This window comes from Dama dama, chromosome 1 (genome assembly GCF_033118175.1).
Source record: "Dama dama isolate Ldn47 chromosome 1, ASM3311817v1, whole genome shotgun sequence".
Lineage (NCBI taxonomy): Eukaryota > Metazoa > Chordata > Mammalia > Artiodactyla > Cervidae > Dama > Dama dama.
The window spans coordinates 40,791,317-40,811,314 of NC_083681.1; the positions used below are offsets into that span (position 1 = coordinate 40,791,317).

Below are 19,998 nucleotides of genomic sequence, written 5' to 3' on the forward strand. Positions count from 1 at the left end.
ACTCAGCATGCACTCATACACAGAAGGAAAATGCCACGTAAGTGAGAAGACCACCATCTCCAAGCTGAGGAGAGGGGCCTGGAATAGTCTCCCCTCATGATCCTCAGAAGGAACCAAGCTGCAAGTGAGTGGGGTGAAGACTAGCGCCCCAGAGCTGTCTGTTTGCCCAGCTCTCCCTACCCCCGTCCTACTGTGGGAGCATACCTGCTGTCATCGCTGGTGACCAGGACGCGCACGGCCAGCACGTCCTGTCCAGCCACATCCTCCCCGGGGCTGATCCTCACTGCGGTCCACTCAGAGGGCAGGGGGGAGGCAGCCCCACCTGCCATATCCCGAGGCTCGAGCTCCGGGACGCTCTTGGGCTTCTTGGGGGAGGTCGGCTCATCTGTTGAGAGGAGAAGAGTGTCTAGAGAGATGGTGGGAATGGACAGCCCTGCAGGGAGCCTGCCCCCCCCTCCAGAGGCCTGGGCGGGCGCTCCAAGATGGATCTCCTCCTCCATACCATCACTGGGTCCCCACCACTCAGCCCACCAGACAGCCCAGCATTTAGAGCACACATCTCGTGTGCTGGGCATGAACGCACACACCATCCCATTTAACCCATAAAGGAGGGTTGAAACGTGCAGAGGGCCCACCCCAGGCCCACCAGACTCTGCACTGCTCTTGTCAAAATCAGGCTGTGCTGCTAAACCCAGTGGTAACTTCTCATTTCTCCTCTTACTGGACACACCAGCAGCCTCTGACCCAGCTGATCATTCCCTCCTTCTAGAAGCAGTTTTTCTTTCAGGACAGTGTAGCTGGCTCCCTCCTCCCGCATTGGCTATCCCCTCCTCTGATTCTTTCCCTGTTCCCCTTTCCCCAGGACCTGACCTGTTAGCCCTGGAAGGTCCCAGGACTCAATCTTTAAACTGCTTCTCTTATCATCTACACTCATGTCCTTGATGACCTTATTCAGTCTCATGACTTTAAATAACTCCAGACAGCATGGGTTCGCACATCACTCTGTCCAGCTTGGACATTCCCCTGACTGTAGATGCATGCACACAAAGGCTTTCTTGGCATCTCCAGGGAGATGTCCAATAGATACCTTAACCTCACACACATGGAAATCTCCATTTCCACCTCTCCCCAAGCCTGCCTCCCCATATAGCCCTCCCATCTCCGTAAATGGCAATTGGGGCCCGCCGGGTGCTCCAGTCAACACTTCAGTGGCATTCTTGACTCCTTTCGTTCTTTCACTCTTCACTCGAGCTATCAGCAAATCCTGCTGGCTCTACCTTGAAAAAATACGCCAGGAATCCAGGCACCTGTCACCACCTCCTCGGCGACCACCCTGGCCCCAGCGACCATCATCTCTTGTCTGGATCATAGATCCAGCTTCTCCTGGTTTCCCCTTTCCCTCTGGCCAGGCCCCATCCTTCAGTCTGTTCTCAACAGCTGCCGAGTGACTGTTAAAACTGATGTATGATGCGGGCAACCCAAAGCTGGTGGTCTGTGACAACCTAGAGGGGTGGGATGGGGAGGGAGGTGGGAGGGGGCTTCAAGAGGGAGGGGACATAGGTATACCTATGGCCGATTCATGTTGATAGGGCAAAAAGCCATCACAAGATTGTAAAGCAATTATCCTCTAATTAAAAAGTATTAAAAAAAAAAAAAAGGAAGTCAGACAATAACACTACCTCCTCTCACAATCCTCCAGGGTCCCTGTGACCTCATCTCCCAGTGCTTCCCCCCCAGCTCTCTGTTCCAGCCACGTGAACACCATGCTGACTCTCCCACACTCAGCCCACCTTCGCCTCAGCCCCCAGCTCAGAGGTTCTCACCTCTTCCTTGGAGACACTGTTCCCAAAGAGCACGGCTCGCTCACCCTCTACCTTCAAGCCTTCGGCCAACTGTCGCCTTCTCAAGCAGGTGACCCCAATCATCCTCCTCAAACGGGAACCCACACCCCCAGCTCTCTCCTTTCCTCTTCACTTTTATTCATAGCATATCACACCTTCCAAAGAACTACACACATTCCCCATTTACTTTGTTTGTTATCTCTCTCCCATGCCGAGGATAAAGGCAGTGATTTTTGCCTATTTCTTTCTTGCTAGTATTGTGCCTGGTGAAGAGTAGATTTTTAATAAATATGTGTTAAATGAATCAATGAGTCAGTTGGTGAATAAATGAGTAAGACAGGCAGCCCGGGCCCCAGCTCCCTCTTGACCACTAACTAGCTCAGTGACCTCCTTTCTGGTCACAGTGGGAAAGGAGTCCTTTCTCCTCGCTAAGGATGACACTGCACTTGATCTTAGCTCCCCCTATGAACCCCCCAAGGTCATTATCTCCTCTTCCCTGTGTCATTAATTGTCTACTGGATCTTTTCCATAAGTGTTTACATACCCTACCTTTTTAAGAAAACTTTTTATTCCCAGTCCTCCCATCCCCGCTCCAAGCCAACTCTTCTTCCTTCCTAGCTAGTCTTCTTGGAAGAGTTTGTTGCACTCACTTTCTCCATTTCTTCAGCTCGCATCACTCACCCCTCAATCCCCTAGAATCCTGCCTATACCTCCACTCTCCAAATGACCCCCAACAAAGTGCCTACTGCCCTCCTCATTTCTATATCCAATTCACTAGGCTTTGGGGCCCTCCTGCAGCTCTTGCACTCTGCCCCTCGCTGCTCCCAGGCTCACCTTCTCTCCCTGCCTAGCAGACTGTTCCATCTCAACCGTTCTGGCTTCTAGCCAACCCTTAAATGATAGGTTCTTCATGCTTCCACCTAGGCCCTCTCATTTTTTCACCCACATGCTCTTTCTGGGAAATGTTATCTACTCCCTAATTCTATTTACCATCTGTGAAGATAATTCATTTTGATTTTTATGTGCAAAGCCACACATTTAAAAATATTGTACAGGCCCAATAAAACATGTTTACAAGCAGATGCAGCCAGGTGGTCACAGGTTTGTAAGCCCTGGTACAGTGCATGCTTGTTTCTGAGGACCCTTCTGCACTGGTGAGGCTGTGGATGGAGGAGATGCATTTGGGGAGTAAATGTTATAATTGAATACTTGACTATGTAGTAATAATAATAGCAGCAGCTTTTACTGAGTACTTTTATCGAGAATTTTAGCATGTAATGAGTCTATTAAGTGTCACACAAGATTCTAGTAAAAGTATTATCCCCATTTTGCTGCTGAGAAAACAGGCGTACAGAGAGGTTAAGATGCCAGCATTCAATAGTATATTTCATCAGAGGATGAGGCCTCGTCTGTACGTCTGTGAGCAGAACAGAACCACAAATGGGCCCCAATATGCATGGCAGTTATTCTATGAGTTTGGACTGGGATGCGTCCCCAGTTCTTCAGTCCCTCCCCATAACAGAGTTGTAGTTTGTCCTATGACCTTGCAGTCCTTCCCACTAGAGAGGTGGGGTGAGCCTCTCTGTCCAGTTGCCCCGAGGCTTGGCCCTGAGACTTGCTTTGACCAGCAGAAATTAGTGGGCATGATGTGAGCTCCAGCTCTCAATGTCCTTGCTCTTTGGCTAGTCCACATGCACTCCTGTTTGTTGGCCATGTGAAGAGCTTGTCCGTGGTGACTACTGCCCCTTCAGCCTGGGGTCCCTGACTGTGGCACATGGAACAGATCTAGAGCCAACCTACAGCCTGGCTGATCCCATGGGAGCCCAGGCTGCCGTTATAGCTGCAGCCTGAAGCAGAGCCACTCAGCCAACCCAGAGACCCACAAGCAAGAAAAATGATGTTACAAGACACTAAGGTTTGGGAGGCCTGTTACCCAGTTACTGCAGCAGAGACCTGGCTCTATACCTGGTTCACATGTGAGTATAGATGTGTGCCTGTGAGCTGTAGGCACAGCTACTTGCATGGTCAACAGAAGCTTTTGTGCTCTTCTCTGATCCAGGTTGCGTTGGGGATTTGAAGATGAGTCAGCCACGGTCTGCCTCAAAGCACCTCTTTCTGCCCCACAGGAGAAAGAAGGTCTGCTCACAAATACCTGCGTTATAAGGTAGACCCAAAAGAGTGAGGCCAAGATGAGGTGTGAGTGGAGGGAGGTCAAACAAACTTCCATGCAATAAAGACTTTGATTACAAGGCTCCGATTCAAAGGGGCTTGAAGATGAGGAGGATTTGAACAGAGAAAGGAGAGGTGGTGCTCCAGGGGGCGGACCCCAGGAGCAAAAGCAAAGTGGGAAAGCACTGCCACCTGCATAGGAATGGAAGCTAAGTCCATGTGACTGGAGGGCAAGAGGGTAGAGAAGAGAAACCAGTGGGAAAGGATTGCATTGACATCAAACCAGGAAGGGCCTTGAATGGCGAGGTGAAGGGTGGGTTTTGCTCTGGGAGCAACCACTGAAGGACTGGAAGCTGGCAATTGGCATCATCAGATTTTCCTCTAAGAAAGATAGCTCTGGTCACAGAGTGGAAGGAGGACAGGAGGACCCACAAGGAGGAGAGAGGGAGACCAGTGAGGAGGCAGCTGTGATAACTGGAGGAGACCTATGGGCTGAACACACACGGCAGAGAGGGGAGAAGAAGTGGAGAGCAGTTTGGCCAGATGGGTGGCTGCAGGCAGTGGAGGTGAGCTGCGCCAGGCAGCAGACACACGCCCCCTATATCTCAGAGGCCAGCCCAAACCAGCAAGAACACCTGGGGTCTGCTTTCCTCCTTCTCCTTCTCTCTCCTGGAGAGTTTTGTCTTTGCCAGCAGGGCTGAGGGATAGATCAGGGTAAGGCTGGCTCCCTGGCTTCTGGAGGGGTGGGGATGTGGCTGAATGAAGATCCCCCAGGGCAGCAGGGTCAGGGCCAGTGTCTCTCACAGGGGAGCCTGGGTATCAGTGGAGGGGCAGGGGCCGGGCGGGGGGGCACCTGGTCATGGAGGCTTGTGGAAAAGAAGCTGGTGCTTCTTCTGGTCACCGCCTCGCTCAGGCAGAAGACCCCCAAGCAGAACATGCTCCTCCCTTCTCCTGCCCCACACGGCCCAGGCGACTGCTGGGTCTCAGGTTCAGTGCTGCCCCAAGAGGAAGTTTCTCCACTCACACTTCTATTCCAGATACTTCTTCGCATCCCCCTGAGGATCCCTAGCCACACGCACAGACCAGTAGCGGTAGTTCTGGTGGTACTAGTACTTGTAACGGAAGTAATCTAAAAGCAATAACAAAAGCAGCTCCAACTCATCACCTGGGGCCACATTCCTGTTTAGCAGTTTACATTCATCTTCTCTGATATTCCCCCCATCCTGAAAAGATGCTATGATCATCTTCATTGCATGAGTGGGAGAATGCGGAGACCAGAGTTGCTCCACCGGGGCCACCCCAAGGGTGCGTGGGATCAGCCAGCCCTGGACACAGAGCAGTGTGTCTGTGACCAGCCCCGGTGACGGGCCCGGGTGTGCTCACTGGTGCCTTCTCCCCCAGGCCCAGCTGCTCTTTGCCCTAGGCTTTGCCTGAAGTTATCGGTGCTCACAGGCAGAATTCTGTGGGGTTGGGAGCTGCCAGGGGAGGAGGTGCCTGGTTGGGGAGAGTGAGGATGATCCAGCCCTTCCCAAAGCAGCCACCCCGGCCTCCTGGAGGAAAGGAGATCTGCTCAGAGCTGAGCACCTCAGTCTCCTCCCATTGCTCAGGCCAGACCCCTGCTCCCTGGAGAAAGAGGAGACTCCAGAGGCAGGCAGGCAGTGTCTGGGGAAACGTCTGTCCTCACTTGGCCCCAAGCAGCCAAGTCCAGAGGCTCTTTTGTGTCCAGGCCCCTCCTACAGTGTCAGGGGGAGCACCCTTGCCCCTCTCTCTGCTGGCAAACTTGTTCCCGTTTTCTCCCCAAGTCTGGAGACCCTCCACTCTCCTCCAGAACCCAGGAAGACAACAAAGCAACAGGTTCTCCTGGGTACTGTCATTAAGCCTGTTTTACAGATTAGGAAGCTGAAGCCCAGAGGTGTTATCTCACTGGTCCGAGGTCACACAGCTCCTAACTGCCAGAGCTACTTTCGGCTCTGGGCTTGTAAAAGCTCCCTCTGCACTCTTGCCCATTGTTCTCTTGGAAGAGAGAAGTTTAACAAGAGCAATGGAACTTAAGTTTATCAGTCAAGAAAACAGAACCCAAGCCAGGGAGTTCAACATAGTAAAGTTAATAAAGGAAACCAATAATGATTGGTCAAAGTTTTTTGAGTTATTTGACAGAAAAGTCAAATAGGGATGACAAGGCAACTCACAGATGAGTAATAATAGAAAGCTACTGGCTAGGGGGACTCTGAGAGGAGCTGGTGCTATGAGTCCAGAGGCCAGGGCCACACAGTAGGTGGTGGGTACCATGGGAAATACACAGCACTGCCTGTATCCCCATGTCCAGGATACTAAGTGTAGTGCAGTCTCCTCCTGGACTGTGATGAGTGAGGGGACACTGACAAGCCCCCAGCAGGCGAGGGCCCTGGGAAGGAGCCTATGTCAAGTATTCCCTCCACCCAATTGCCCCAGGAGGGATCTGTTGGTCTAGTTCCAAGGGCCTTTGCAGTGCATGTCCCTTTCAAAGATAAAGGCACAGGTGTCTAAAGACAGCACAGTTGTCATCCTGGAGGAGCGTGTACTACTAGGAATCCCAGCTTCCAGGGCCTTTCAGGGCATGAGTGCACGGATGGGTGGCCCTGGGCCTCAGGTCCACCTGCCATGCTGGGGCACGGCTCCCCTGCCCAGCGGCATGCTCACCGGGCGCCCCCAGGCTGACCGTGGGGCACGTCTGTGTGCAGACATGTGTACTTGGGCTCACCCTCTACTGCTTTGAATCAGCGTGAGCAGTGTTCCTCCAAGGACCCTGCCTGGCTTTAGCAGCAACTTCTGTGCAGAAACCAACTCAAGTAAACTAAAAGCCAGCCAGAAGGAGGACCCAGCCTTCCTTTGCTCACAGCCCTCAGCAGAGCTGGTCTGCTCACCTCACAGAGCCCTCTGCCTGGACACACCATGGAAACACTAGCTATAGATGGGCCCCCAAATTGGCTGGAGCCCTCCGAGCAGCAAGGCCTCCTCCATCAGGGCTGGGAGGAAGGGATGGGGGCATCCGACAGTGTGGTGGGCCAGAAGGAAGCTGACTTTCCTACTTGTGTTTGGCTCACAGTGCTGGCTTTGGAGCCTTAGTCCCCAGATCTTGACTCTTCTCTTCCTTCCTCTCCTGCCACAAATAGGTACCATGCTGGGCCAGCCTTGGGCCTTCAGCTTCGGACATACTTGCTCCCACACGCAGCCAAGAGAGGCTGTGTGCAGATTATACCCCTTGGAGGCAAAATGGAGCTAAACCAAAACTCCCTTCTCCCAATCAATCCACAGGCTCTGCAGAGGGAGCAAGACACAATGTCTACTTCTCTTACAGGTTCTCTCCGCTCCTGTGATCTGACACCAGCAAGATCATCTCAGGCCCCAGATGGCTGCAGGCTCCCTAGTCAGAGGAGTCAGAGGTCCAGGCCAGAAGGCAGGACCTTTATTTATTCTATAAATACTTATTGAGGGCCTGCTACATGCCAAGCACTGTTCCATCTGCTGGGTGTATATGAGTGTTCCAAAAAACAAAGATTCCCACCCTTGAGGAGTTTATGTTCTAACAAGAAGGAAAACATAAACAATACACATAGGTAGTAAATAACTTATATAATAGGAAAATTAGATGGTAGGGGGATCAGGAGAGCTGGGGGAGCAGGTTGTGGTATTAAATGTGGACCTCACTGGGAGGGAGACATAGAAACAAAGACTTGAATAGAAGTAGGATCAGTCATATGGATACCAGGAAACGGTGTCCCTGGCAGAGAGAACAGCCAGTGCAAATGCCACGTGGCAGAGGCCACTGTGGCTGGGACACAGCATGTGAAGGGGAGCAGGTCAGAGTGACAGGGGCCAGACTGTACAGAACCATCTGACTCCACCATATGCCTCTGATTTTTACTCTGAGGGAGCTGGGCAGCCAGTGGAGTTTTGAGCAGAGGAGAGATCAGATTTAAGTTCTAACAGAACTACTCCAGCTGTTGGGTTGAAAATAGGTTGAAAGGCGTAGGAAGAGCTCTCTATAAGAAGGGCTTGTAGAAGGTGGCCAGAAAAACATGGGAAGAAATAACAGTGGTTGGGACCAGGCGGTAACATGGAGGTGGTGAGACGCAGCTAGGTTCTGGCTCTACTTAGAATTCACTAACGGACTGGATGTATGACCAAGAAAAGCCAAGAATGACTCCAACCAAGGCTCTGAGCTGAGCAACAAGAAGAACGGAACTGCCATTTCCGGAGACTGTGAAGGCCAAGGGTGGAGTCTGTCTCAGGGGAAGATCAGAAGTCTGAGGCGGACATCTAAGTTGGAGACTGTGCAGATAGCGATATGGAGACAGTGAGCAGGCAGCCCACGACAGAGCTAGAGACGGCTCCTCTGCTGAGACTCAAGACACTCACTACAGCAAAACTAAAGTGCAGGTAATGGGAGAGAAGGGGCTCAAACTGAGGCCAGGATGTCTGAAGGGAAGTAACTAGTTACCGTCAAGAGAGCCAGGGGACGGGAAGGCTAGACAGCAATCGATGTTGCCAACCCATGTGAACTGAGAGCCGTTTAGTTCTCAGAAGTCCTGTCAGACTCTGAGTCTCTCTGACCCAGAATGCCTCCCTCAGGACACTCTCTGCTGCATGGAACCAGGAAAGTTCACTCTGTAACTCAGCAAGAGCCCTTGCTGGGCATGCCCACCAACTCTGCCTTCACAAAGCCCTCTGCCAGAGGCATCGCTAGCCCCGTGCACGGAACGGACTTGCCCCGTGCCTCTGAGTCAGGACAAAGTGTTGGGGTCAGAGCTGGGTCTTCAGCCAAGTCCAAGGCCTTCCCCCATGCCAAGGTTTTTCCTGTAAGCAGCACCAGATTCCTGGCCTGAGCCTTGGACAGGTGAAAATAGTGCTCTATCTTCATAGATATCTATCTTAATAGTTGCATCTATCTTAATAGTTGAAGATTGTGCTCTAGGTTGCCTCTAGCTTCAGTGAACTTTAAATCAGTATTAACCCAAGAAGGTGAAGAGCTAATGAGGTACCACACAGGAACTCTTTGACTCCTTGGAAACACTGGCCTTGGGGCAGGGAAAGTACCAGTCGCTTCTTTTACTTATTTAAGGGATTAAAGGAAAAGCCCTGAAAGGGAATGAGTTCACAGAAATAGAGGAGAGCAGCCCATGCTGACCCACGTCACTTGACCCACTTATGCTACTCCATATTCAGGTTGCAGGGACTTTCTTTCTCTGGCTGGATTATTTCTTTAGGATCAGTTCCTGGGGTGGGATTACTGGGCTCAGAGGTCAGAATCCCTTTTTTGGGTCTTAATAATCGTTACCATATTGCTTTCCAGAAAAGATGGTCCCCATTTAACTTTTCACTTAATATTAGTGATTAAGTCTGCATTTTTTTCTTACAATCTATTCACTATTCCTTTACTTATTTAGTGGGTACAGCATAATTAATTTACATTCCTTTGAAAGCCAAGTTAGAACATTTTTGGAAATGCTTGCTGCTTCAGTGTTTTAAAATTTGCTTGACTGTGAACTATTCATGCATAGCCTTTGCCCGTTTATCACTGGATCTTTAATCAACAAATACTACCTACACGCGCAAGGTGCCTAAGACCATTGCTTTCCAGGAACTTTCTAAATGCCACAGCAATGAACATCTTTGTTATCATATCAAATTGAGATTTTTCCCTGGTCTGCCTGCCTATTGACTATTTTCATTTTTACTTTTTATACATTAAGTTTTAAAAAAATGTTTATAAGTCAGATCTGTGCCATGTTTTCCCTCTGAGATTTTTTCCATCGAGATTTTACAATTTAGAAAGTTACCACTCCATTATCTGACCAATACTTAATTCTATTATTTACATTTTTAATTTCTTTCATCCAGTGTTTCTGGATAAAGAATATTTTATAAACACTTACATAGAATGTAATATGCAAAACAAAAAACACCCCCCCCCCCAAACAAAAAACTCACTTCAAAGAGGTATAGGAAAACCCAGTTGAAAAAAAGTTAATTAGGCTTCCTTACTGGAGGACTCCTCAGACTTGAATGTGCTAATGAGTCTTGTGGATCACCAAGAGTTGGGAGGATCCGCATGGTAAGTATAAAACATTTCCCAAACTCTGGGACTATGGAACCCCTTCTTCACAGAGCACCTCTCAACGCTAGTGTTCCATTGTCACACTTTGGAAAATGTTGCTTTAACCCAACTTCAAATCAAAACCAAACTGTAAGCTCCATGAGAATGAGGATTTTTGTCTGTCTCATTCTCTGCTATATTCTCAACATACAGTAGATGCTCACTAAATATTAGTTGAGTAAACAAATGTGTGCATGTACAAATAAATAAGTGCATGCACAACTAAGCAAAACGAATCAAGTCTGGTAGAACGACACTGAGATATATACAGTCCAAGATGCAGGGAGGGGTGGTGCTCCGTGCAGCTCACTGCTGCATCTCTAGGTCCTAGAATACGCCTAGGGCATGGCAGGCATTCAGTAAACACGTGAATAGATGAATGAATAAAAGAATAAGTCACTTGTCCAACCCAGCTCCTGACTTCAGTCCCTAACACCCTTCCTTTTAGGGAACAGAAAGAGCATCTCACCTGGGTAAAAGTAACAACACTTGGTCATGATGCCAGGCAGCTCCAGGCACCAGCAACTGGACTCAGAGGCCCAGGGCCTCGAAAGTGCCCCTTCAGAGATACAAGGGCCCTTGTGAATTTCATAGATGAGTTTACATGCCAGTGTCAGAAGCCCAGCACATTCAGCCTGGCCAAGAAAGGCATCCACCCTAGGGAGGTGGGGGACCAGATTTCTTTGACACCGTCCAGACTAGTTGAGTAAAACTTCAAATCCCTCCCTTAAAGATTAGTAGGACTGAGCCAGAGCCTGCCTTGGAAACGTCCTCAGAGCGGCCCTGTGGGCAGAGCCTTGCAGCCAAGAAACTGAGTGACCTGAGCCTTTGAGGGCAAAGTCGGTCTCTTAGCAGCCCAGATGGCTCTCCTCCGTGGATAAATACACCTGCCATGTTCATTGCCCTCCTGAAACCAAAGTCCAGTCCTTCCTCTAACCTTATACCCATCACTCAGCTGGGCCAGCACAAAACTTTCAAGAGCAGCCTCTGTTGCATGGGAACCTAAGTTAGAGTAAGGTTCCTAAGTAAAGTTCTCTCACAGGTCCATGGCTTGGATGCGTGCAGGAAATGGGTGCAAGCAGTTGTCAATATAGTCTGTTCCTTATAGATGAGGGCACCCTGACCCTCAGCCAACAATGCCCAGCACCTACAGCAGAAAAGTACCATGAGTTTTCAAGGAAGAGCCCCAAAAGCCTGGCTGCGGAGCATGGGTGATATTTTCCAAATATTACCCCCAGGTAATATTTCCTCTGAGAGTACCCAGCACAGCCCCAGAGAGCTCCAGGTCACCACAAGTGCAAGGCCCGCCAGTTCATGAAAGGCCAGCCCCTTCAACCAACCCCTGTGTTTGAGGTTTGAGCAGCTTCCACGGCAAAGAAGAGAGGAAACAATGAGCTTTATAAAGAACCGTATTTATTTCCATGTACAGCATCAAATACCATAAATAAAGCTAAACATTGTTCGCTGTGTGCAAAATACAGGGTTCCACGTGGTAATGACTACCAAAGGTCACAAACATGCATGGTGACAAGGTGGGGGAGGCTAGCTAAGGAGGAGGCTGGGGGGAGGAGGGCACTCTTTGGTTGACATTCTATAAAGGGGGGAGACTCTGCAAGAGAAGATAAGACAAGAACGGTGACTTCATCCTGGTGGGGATCTGCACCAACGAGGGAGCAAAATGCAGCATGCAGGGCTGTGCAGAGAGGTCAGCATGGCTCTGGGCCACATGCAGGACACCATCACCTGCAGCCCGGGACTGCGAGGCCTGCCTTCAACAGCCCCACTGGACTAGGTGTGGTGTTTCTCTTTAAAAGCACTGTGAGTGTCCTGCTGCTCCAGGCAGAGTCAGCAGGGGGATGTGTTCTGAGCAGAGCTGTGGGGGCATTGAAAGGGAGCTGCTCTCTAAGGCACTCCTGGCCTGTGACGATGACTGCTCTAGCTGAAGCTTCTGTATCCTCTGGGGCTTTATAAGCCTAGAGAGACCAGAAGAGTCAAAGCAAAACCCTGGGAGGGAAGGTATAGGCTGCTGGGGAGGAAAGATTCACTAGAAAAATTGTGATCATGTGTTCAAAATAGAGAGTCTGGGCCAAGCTTGTGATGAAGCCCGGGAGAAATTTTTTTTTAAAATCCTTCCAAAAAGAGTCACCTATGGTGCAGATTGATAACCTTTATATTAAAAAGCAACTGAAGAAGATGCTTGTATGCATATGTTTTTTCAGAGGCTGAGAGATGAAAGAGTTCTTTTCAAAGGTGAAGGGCCCTCTCTATGGCACAGTCTCACATTCCAGGTTAACCCTCCCAGGAAGGTAAGTAGCTTTGTAAGTGCAACCAGAAAAGCATGCACGCAGGCCGTGGAGTGTAGCGAGGAGGCGGGCCATGCACCTGGAGTGGGCTGGGCAGCCCGCTCAGAGGGATGGAATCAGAAACGCTTTCGAGCTGAATACCACCCCACATTGTTCACCAACCATGCCACCGAATGAATGAGTCCATTAGTAGGCAAGACGCTCGCAGTTAGCACAACCAAGGCCACGGCGGGGGGCTGGGGGGGGAGACAGGGCGCAGAAAGCAGGTCAGGGGTTAGTACCACTCTCTGAAAATTGGCAAGAAAACCAGTCACCTCAGAGCAGAAGTGTGTCAGCCAAGAAGTGGGTGCAGCACTGGAAGGCTGAAATGAACTGATGGCCACAGTGTAAGGTTTGGAGAGAGAGAGAGAGACAGAAGAGAGAATTTAGTTGGGGGAACAAGGAAAATGCTGGACAATACAAAAAGGTACGGGAGTTGAAAATGAGGCAACCATTAAAAAAAGAGCAACTCCCCCAAACAAGTTATGGCTTGCTTAGGATAGATGAACCTTTCTGGAAATGAGCAGTGACTCATCTGCAAGAGTGGATCCGTGCAATTGGAAATAATCCCGTCTCCATTGCCCCCCACATCCTCTCTGCCCAGATTTTAGTCTAGAGTCCCATATTCATTCTTAAATAGGTTATGGAGGTTTAGAAACATCCCGCTCCAAGGACTTACTTTTGTGTTTTGCTGCTGCCCCTCCAGAAAGGTTCAACGTCTCAGAACACACAAACATCTCAGGCTTCTGACAGGCACGCCCTGTCTCACCAGAGTAATTCAAACCAGTCTCCTTATGGCCATAAGTGACATTCTCAGAGATCCTAACTCCAGCTTCATGGACCATCCCACAAAGCATCTCATCCTGCCCTGAGCTGACGGGAATAACAATGACACAGCTGTGATGTGTTTACATCGTGACTTTCAGAATCAAACATGAAACGAATCAAGGGCTCCTCCCACCAGAGGACACTAAAATACCAGCAAAAATTTGGAAAAACACAATGCAAGTCATAGGACAAGAACAGTTCCAACAAAGACAGAGGCGCCAGTTCCCACGGACTTGGCCGCAGTCAGGCCCCTAATTTACCCAAGGACTTAGGGAAGTGTTTATATTATAGAAATGCCTCCCTGCTTCTTCCCAGCCTGGAGAACTTGGCATCTCAAAGCCCTTAAGGGTTCTGGCTCCTAACCCACCAGACTCCATCCTTTCTTAATCTAAAGGATTTTTCTAGTGTAACAGGCAAGGCCTAGCAACTCTAGATACACTGAACTCTGCCCAAGGTTTTTCTCTATCACCCATCTCCACTGTTCAGCCAGACTCAGCAGCTGTGCATGTCCAGGCAGAGTGGAGCTGGGAAGGCTGAGGCCTCCTCCAGATGCCCAGAATGAAGAATATAGGTGGGCCCAAGGCCCGTTTTGCCCTTAATAAGGTATATTTATTATGCATAAGTCAATAACAGTGTCCGCTCCCAGCCTCCTCTGCTATTCAAGACATGGGAGCTTCCTGGATCAGATGCATTCCTTGGCTGGGACAATTCAATAACCAATGGTTTCTGACCGTTTGACCAAATATGCATGGCAGCCAATTGGCTAAGAAGCCAGAATGCCTGCAGGCCATGCTCACGGGGGAGATCACGCTTTCCAGAAATAATACTGTCAGGTGCTAACAAACACCCTCCGTTTCAAAGGACACAGCATGAGAGGGCAATTTCCTCCCTCAGCCTGACTGTTGTGGACCCTGAATGGCCTTGGCTCAGACTGCAACCTGGATTGGGGACCTCAAAAGGAGGGCTTAAAATGCCACCAGCTGACACGACTCCTCTTCAGGATTGCATCAGTTTGATAGAGTTCTGAGTGGTCAGGGGCCAACGGGCTTTGGCTGCCATGCTCATTAGTGGGAAGGGAAAATGTATGTCTGCAACAATTCACTTGAAACCCTGTGGTTCTACATAATCTGGCTGCAGTTTGCTATTGGGGTCAGGGGAATCTTGAAGCTACTATTTTACATCAGAACAAGGGAGCAAAATAGTCCTTGTCCCTGGGAAGACAGGTAATAGGCAACTATATATTGCTATATCCTTCTATAGATTTAATTCTCTTACGTCCTTTCTGTTTTGTTTTGGTTTTTCTTCTAAATTACTATGCTTTCATGTTGCAAACAATTGTCCCTTGTTGACAAGTGGTATCCAGGCAGAAAAATCAGAAGGCACTGTCAGGAGATCGCACGCTCGCTTTGGTTTACTTAAGAGCTCAAATTATTCACCTTACAGGGAGTGGCTATTTCAAGATCGCAACGTGGAAGGGGTTTTTGGAATACCAGTTATAAACCTCAAACCCGTGTCTACAAAAACTGACAGTCATAGGAAAAAAAAATAAAAATGCTTTCTCTTGGCTTATTAAACGTTAAAAATTGAAATGTAAACCTAGAAGTATGGCTCGCTTTGGTATAAAAGTACAAAGCTATTTAAAAAAACATCCTTCATGTCATGGTGGCCTGAAGCAGATGTTCACCGCGACCAGGCTAGGTGCAGGTGGCCGACGGGAAATTCTTTGGCTTTGAGCTAACTGGTTCAAGGGCGTGGGGCTCCCTGGCCAGCGCCTGAGCCGGCCGCACAGGCCGCCATCTACGCGGGAAATGTTACGGTACTGTGGGACTGGGCTTCAGTGCAGCTTGGCCGGGACGCATCTGAGCAGCCAGTTCCGGATGCTTTGGAGGGACTCCTCCGACTCCCGGTACATGGAAGCCAGGGCCTCGAAGAACACCCAGAGCAGGGGCAGCCCGAGGCTCAGGAGCTCGTAGGTGTAGCAGTAGTTGTAAGCATTGTCCCTGATATGCAGGCTGGTGGCGCGCAGGAGTCCCTGAATCCAGTTAAGCAGCCTCCGGGGAAGATGAAGCAGGCCCCACGGCAGCCTGAGGGGCCAGCTTAGCGCCCTCCTAAGGAAGGAATTGGGGATACCTGGGGGGCTGCCTTCCGGTGTGGCGATGGCGGCGGCGGCGCAAGAACTTTCCGCGGGAGGGTCCCGCCGAGGGGCTTCTTGCTCTTTCCACATCCCCTCCTCCTGAGAAAGAGATCAAGGTGAGGGCAATCAGCCCATGATGCTCAGAGAGGGCTCCTCCAGTGAAGCAGAGCAAGACTCAATAAAGGGAGGACCTGGCAGACCCTACAGTTTGCAACCAGGACCCCTCCCCAAAATCTCAGCACCCCCTGTGCACTGCTGAAGGGGGCTGAACACGGGTGTGACTTTCCTGGGGTGGGGGTGGGAACTGATCACAGCATCACTTTCCTCTGGAGCCTTCAAAACATACATGCCCTTTGACTCAGTAATCTCATTCTCCTGATTGATCCTAAGTAACAATTTAAAATATGGATAATGATACAGGTACAAAGACATTCCCTGTAAAATGTTTATAAGGCAAAAATAGTAATGTCCAACAATATAGGATGCAAATAAATTATCAGTCATCTTTTACAGGTATCAAAAATTAGGCTCCAAAAGAATTCTTAATGGGAAACTGTTCTTAATATACTGTTGTTGAAAAAAGAAGGCTATGAAACTGCACAGGTAGGATTCCAACTGGGTTAAAACATACAGCTGACCCTTGAACAATGTGGGTTTGAACCACATGGGTCCACTTGAATGCACATTTTTCAATAATGAATACTACACCTCTACCTAATCCATGGATGGCTGAATCTATGGATATGGAGGAACCATCAATATGAAAGATTGGCTATAAATTATACATGAAGTTTTGAACCTGCAGACAGTCAAAGGCTCTAACTCCCACACTGTTCAAAGGTCAACAGTATTCATACAGGAAAAAGTCTACAAGGAAATGTTCCAAAATGTTAATTATGATTTTCTCAGGATACAGTGATGATGGGTTATATCACTTTCCTTCTTTATAGACTTTCATTTACTTAGCCATTTTTCTATTGTGTGTGTGTATGTACCTGTGTGTGTACCTGTGTGTGCCCAGTTGCTCAGCTGTGTACAACTCTTTGCAACCCCATGGTCTGTAGCCTGCCAGGCTTCTCTGTCTATGGGACATTCCAGGCAAGAATACAGGAGTGGGTTGCCATTTCCTCCTCCAGGGGATCTTTCTAACCCAGGGATCGAACCTGCGTCTCCTGCATTGACAGGTGGATTCTTTACCACTTAAGCCACCTGGGAAGCCCATATTACTTGTGAAATCAGAAAAAAGCTGAAGTTGTTGGTCTTGCTGGAGGTGGATGATTAATCAAGCCATAAAGAAGATGCTGGCTAAGAGCTACCATGGGTGGGGGTAGGGAGGGTGCTATCACAAGCCATCTGCAAATTAAACAGGCCAGTCATGTTGTTGACATCCAAGAGCTTGGGGAAAGGACTTAGAAACCACAGAGGGTTGGCCCTATACCAGGCATCCCTGCTCACAGGGCTCTGTGGCCATGTGGGCCCCAGGCCCTGGGGGCTACATGGCTTTTGCATGGCTAAGCATTTAGCCCCATCCTTGGCACATGGGAAAGCTCTTCTGGGCTTCTCATGAGAAGCAGCAGTCATTGCCCTGGGAGCTGACATCTGGAACAGCTCACACCCCAGAGGCCAGATGAACGGACTGAGACACAGGGACCTTTCTGCCAGGGAGCAGAGCCCTCTTCACCTGAGTCAAGCCCACCCAAAGCTAGAAACATTGGCCTAACCTGCAGGAACTCTTGACAACCTCCTCCTACCAGGGAACTTCCTCATTTCACCACCATTTTCGAGATAAAACTTACCTCTTTTTGTTGCTTCAACTCTGCCCGTCTCTTCCGTTGCTGGCTGTTGGTCTTACAGTGAATGAAATGAGACTTGCAGAAAAACTTGCCTGTAAAAAGACAGACAGAGATGCTCAGAGGTTTTTCTCCTGTAAACCAGAGCCACAGCAGAACCTGAGCCGAGTGCCTGCCCCCATCTAGGTCAGAGAAACACCGCTAAGGGAAACAAGCCTAGGTGCAAACGTGGGAAATGCTTTCCGCCACCTGCCTTAAAGAAGAGGCGCTGAGAGGAGGCCACCAGCCGCAGCAATGGTGGCGAGAGACCGGAGAGAATGCTCCCGGGAATGGGGCAGAAACCCTCAGATAATCCCTGAGGCCAAGTCTCTTCCCAAGGCCAGCTGCCAGGCAGCAAAATGGACAGCCTTGAATAGCAACTCTGTTTGTAGTTCCTCTTGCTTCTGGGACCCCTGGGGGTGGGAACAGCACTGAGCAGATGGTGGCAGAAAAACCCAGTGAGCCGCACACTGGGCCACTGGCCACTGCCCAGGATACTGGATGCCTTCCAGAAAACCCTTTTTTTGCTCACTGTATCAACAGTGACAACAGTGATGGGAATAATGATATAAAAGTGAAGTCTTGAGTAGGACTCAATATACTGGGCACTATCTTAAATCCTTCCCCTGAGTTAAATCAGTGATCACCTTACGAGCAAAGTACTATTATCCTCATTTTATAAATAAGAAAACTGAAATTAAAAGACGCTTACTCCCTGGAAGGAAAGTTATGACCAACTTAGACAGCATATTAAAAAGCAGAGGCTACTTTGTCCACAAAGATCCGTCTAGTCAAGGCTATGGTTTTCCCAGTACTCATGTATGGATGTGAGAGTTAGACTATAAGGAAAGCTGAGCATTGAAGAACTGATGCTTTTGAACTATGGTGTTGGAGAAGACTCTTGAGAGTCCCTTGGACTGCAAGGAGATCCAACCAGTCCATCCTAAAGGAGATCAGTCCTGGGTGTTCATTGGAAGGACTGATGTTGAAGCTGAAACTCCAATACTTTGGTCACCTGATGCGAAGAGCTGACTCATTTGAAAAGACCCTGATGCTGGGAAAGATTGAGGGCAGGAGGTGAAGGGGACGACAGAGGATGAGATGGCTGGATGGCATCACTGACTCAATGGACATGGGTTTGGGTGAACTCTGGGAGCTGATGATGGACAGGGAGGCCTGGCGTGCTGCGGTTCATGGGGTCGCAAAGAGTTGGACACAACTGAGCGACTGAACTCACTGAACTGAGGGACCCAGAGGTCAGGTAAGAGGTTATATGTATGTGGCATACATATACCATATGCTGGAAGTGGCATACTCTGGATGTAAACACAGGCAGTTAGTTTTAGAGTGTGGAATCACAAGCTTCGTCATTATATGATGGTGCAAACATCAAGTGCTGAAGGTTAGAAATTAATCACTCATTCCAATGAGTGCAATTCCTTCATTGATGACTCTGGTAGGTCACTCAGCAGAGGGCATGTTACAGTTATGGTCATTCTTACAATACACGCTTCATTGATAATAACATGAATATGACATCATTTATTGAAACCCCCCTGCTCCCCGCTTTTCACTGGAAAAGACCCTGTTGCTGGGAAAGATAGAGGGCAGAAGAAGGGGGCAACAGAGGATGAGCTGGTTGGATGGCGTCACTGACTCAATGGACATGAGTTTGAGCAAACTCTGGGAGATGGTGAAGGACAGGGAAGCCTGGTGTGCTGCAGTCCATAGGGTCGCGAAGAGTTGGACGTGACTTGGCAATCAAATAACAACAAATCGCACCCTTATTACATGTCAGGTGTGGTGCCAAGTATGTGACATAAGTTGTCAGGTTTGATTTTCTCGACCACACAGGCGCAACTGAAGGCGGTGAGACTGAGTAAGAAAATGTCCATAAAGCACATGGCACCTGGGAGGTGCTCCCTACGCATGTGCACCCCCCATGCTGTCAGCTCCCCTTTCCTCAGGCCCCTGCCCACCAAAGGCAGCCTCTCCCCTTAGCAGGGGATCCCTGCTCCCTGAACTGCTTTCCTGATGACACCAATACTCCCCAGGAAGTGCCGGCTGTCCCAGAGCCTCCAGAGTCAAGAGGCCCAGGCCAGACACAAGTGCTGCCCCGGCCCCTGGGGGTTACCTTCGTCAACATCAAAGGCATAGGCGGCCAGGCGCAAGGTGGTGGCACAGATGCTGCAGCGGAAACACTCCCGGTGGAAGAAGTGGCCCTCCGCGCTCAGCCGCTCCATGACATACACGCGCTTCTTGCAGAAGTAACAGGTGTCGCTGCCACCCACGTTCAGGGGAAACGTCTTCCGTACAGACTCCTGGCAGGCACACGGCATCGGAAGAGAAGAGCAGTGTGTTAGGGTATACACCGCATCTTCAAATGCAAGGCCGGGTGTGTAGAGATGCCAGCCTGCCTTGTGGGACCTCACAGGCAACGTGCTGCTTTTGTCACTGGGGGTGCTGCTGCAAAGAGTGAGGGTGGGAAGGTACGCAGAGCCCAGCCCTGCCAGGGCAGTGTTGATTGTACTCCCTGGCAGGCTGCTGTACACTCTGGTTTCATGGTGGGAGTGACATTTCCTGGTCTGACAGAGCAGGTGTCCCTCACAAACATGCCTGCCCAGAGATGCCATCTCCAGGAATCTGAGTCAGGGGTTAAGTGTTGCCTGGGTCTAGAGTGAGGTCACTGAAAGAATGTCTTATCCATCCTTGTCCCCTT

General features: G+C 49.7%; 1 protein-coding gene across 15 annotated transcripts in view; it reads right to left on the bottom strand.

The window, feature by feature from the left end:
• Window positions 1-19,998, bottom strand: part of MICAL2 (microtubule associated monooxygenase, calponin and LIM domain containing 2) — a 235,354-nt gene that overhangs the window by 74,417 nt on the left and 140,939 nt on the right. For all 15 annotated transcript variants that reach the window (XR_009693648.1, XR_009693647.1, XR_009693653.1 and 12 more), the window contains 4 exons: window positions 19,414-19,600; window positions 17,247-17,335; window positions 15,447-15,549; window positions 205-385 (listed from right to left, as the gene is read on the bottom strand). Coding sequence is in view for 11 of the 15 variants with exons in the window: in XM_061147602.1 (XP_061003585.1) it covers window positions 205-385; window positions 15,447-15,549; window positions 17,247-17,335; window positions 19,414-19,600 (560 nt within the window). In the remaining 4 variants the exon portion in view is untranslated. The remainder of the gene's footprint in view (window positions 1-204; window positions 386-15,446; window positions 15,550-17,246; window positions 17,336-19,413; window positions 19,601-19,998) is intronic.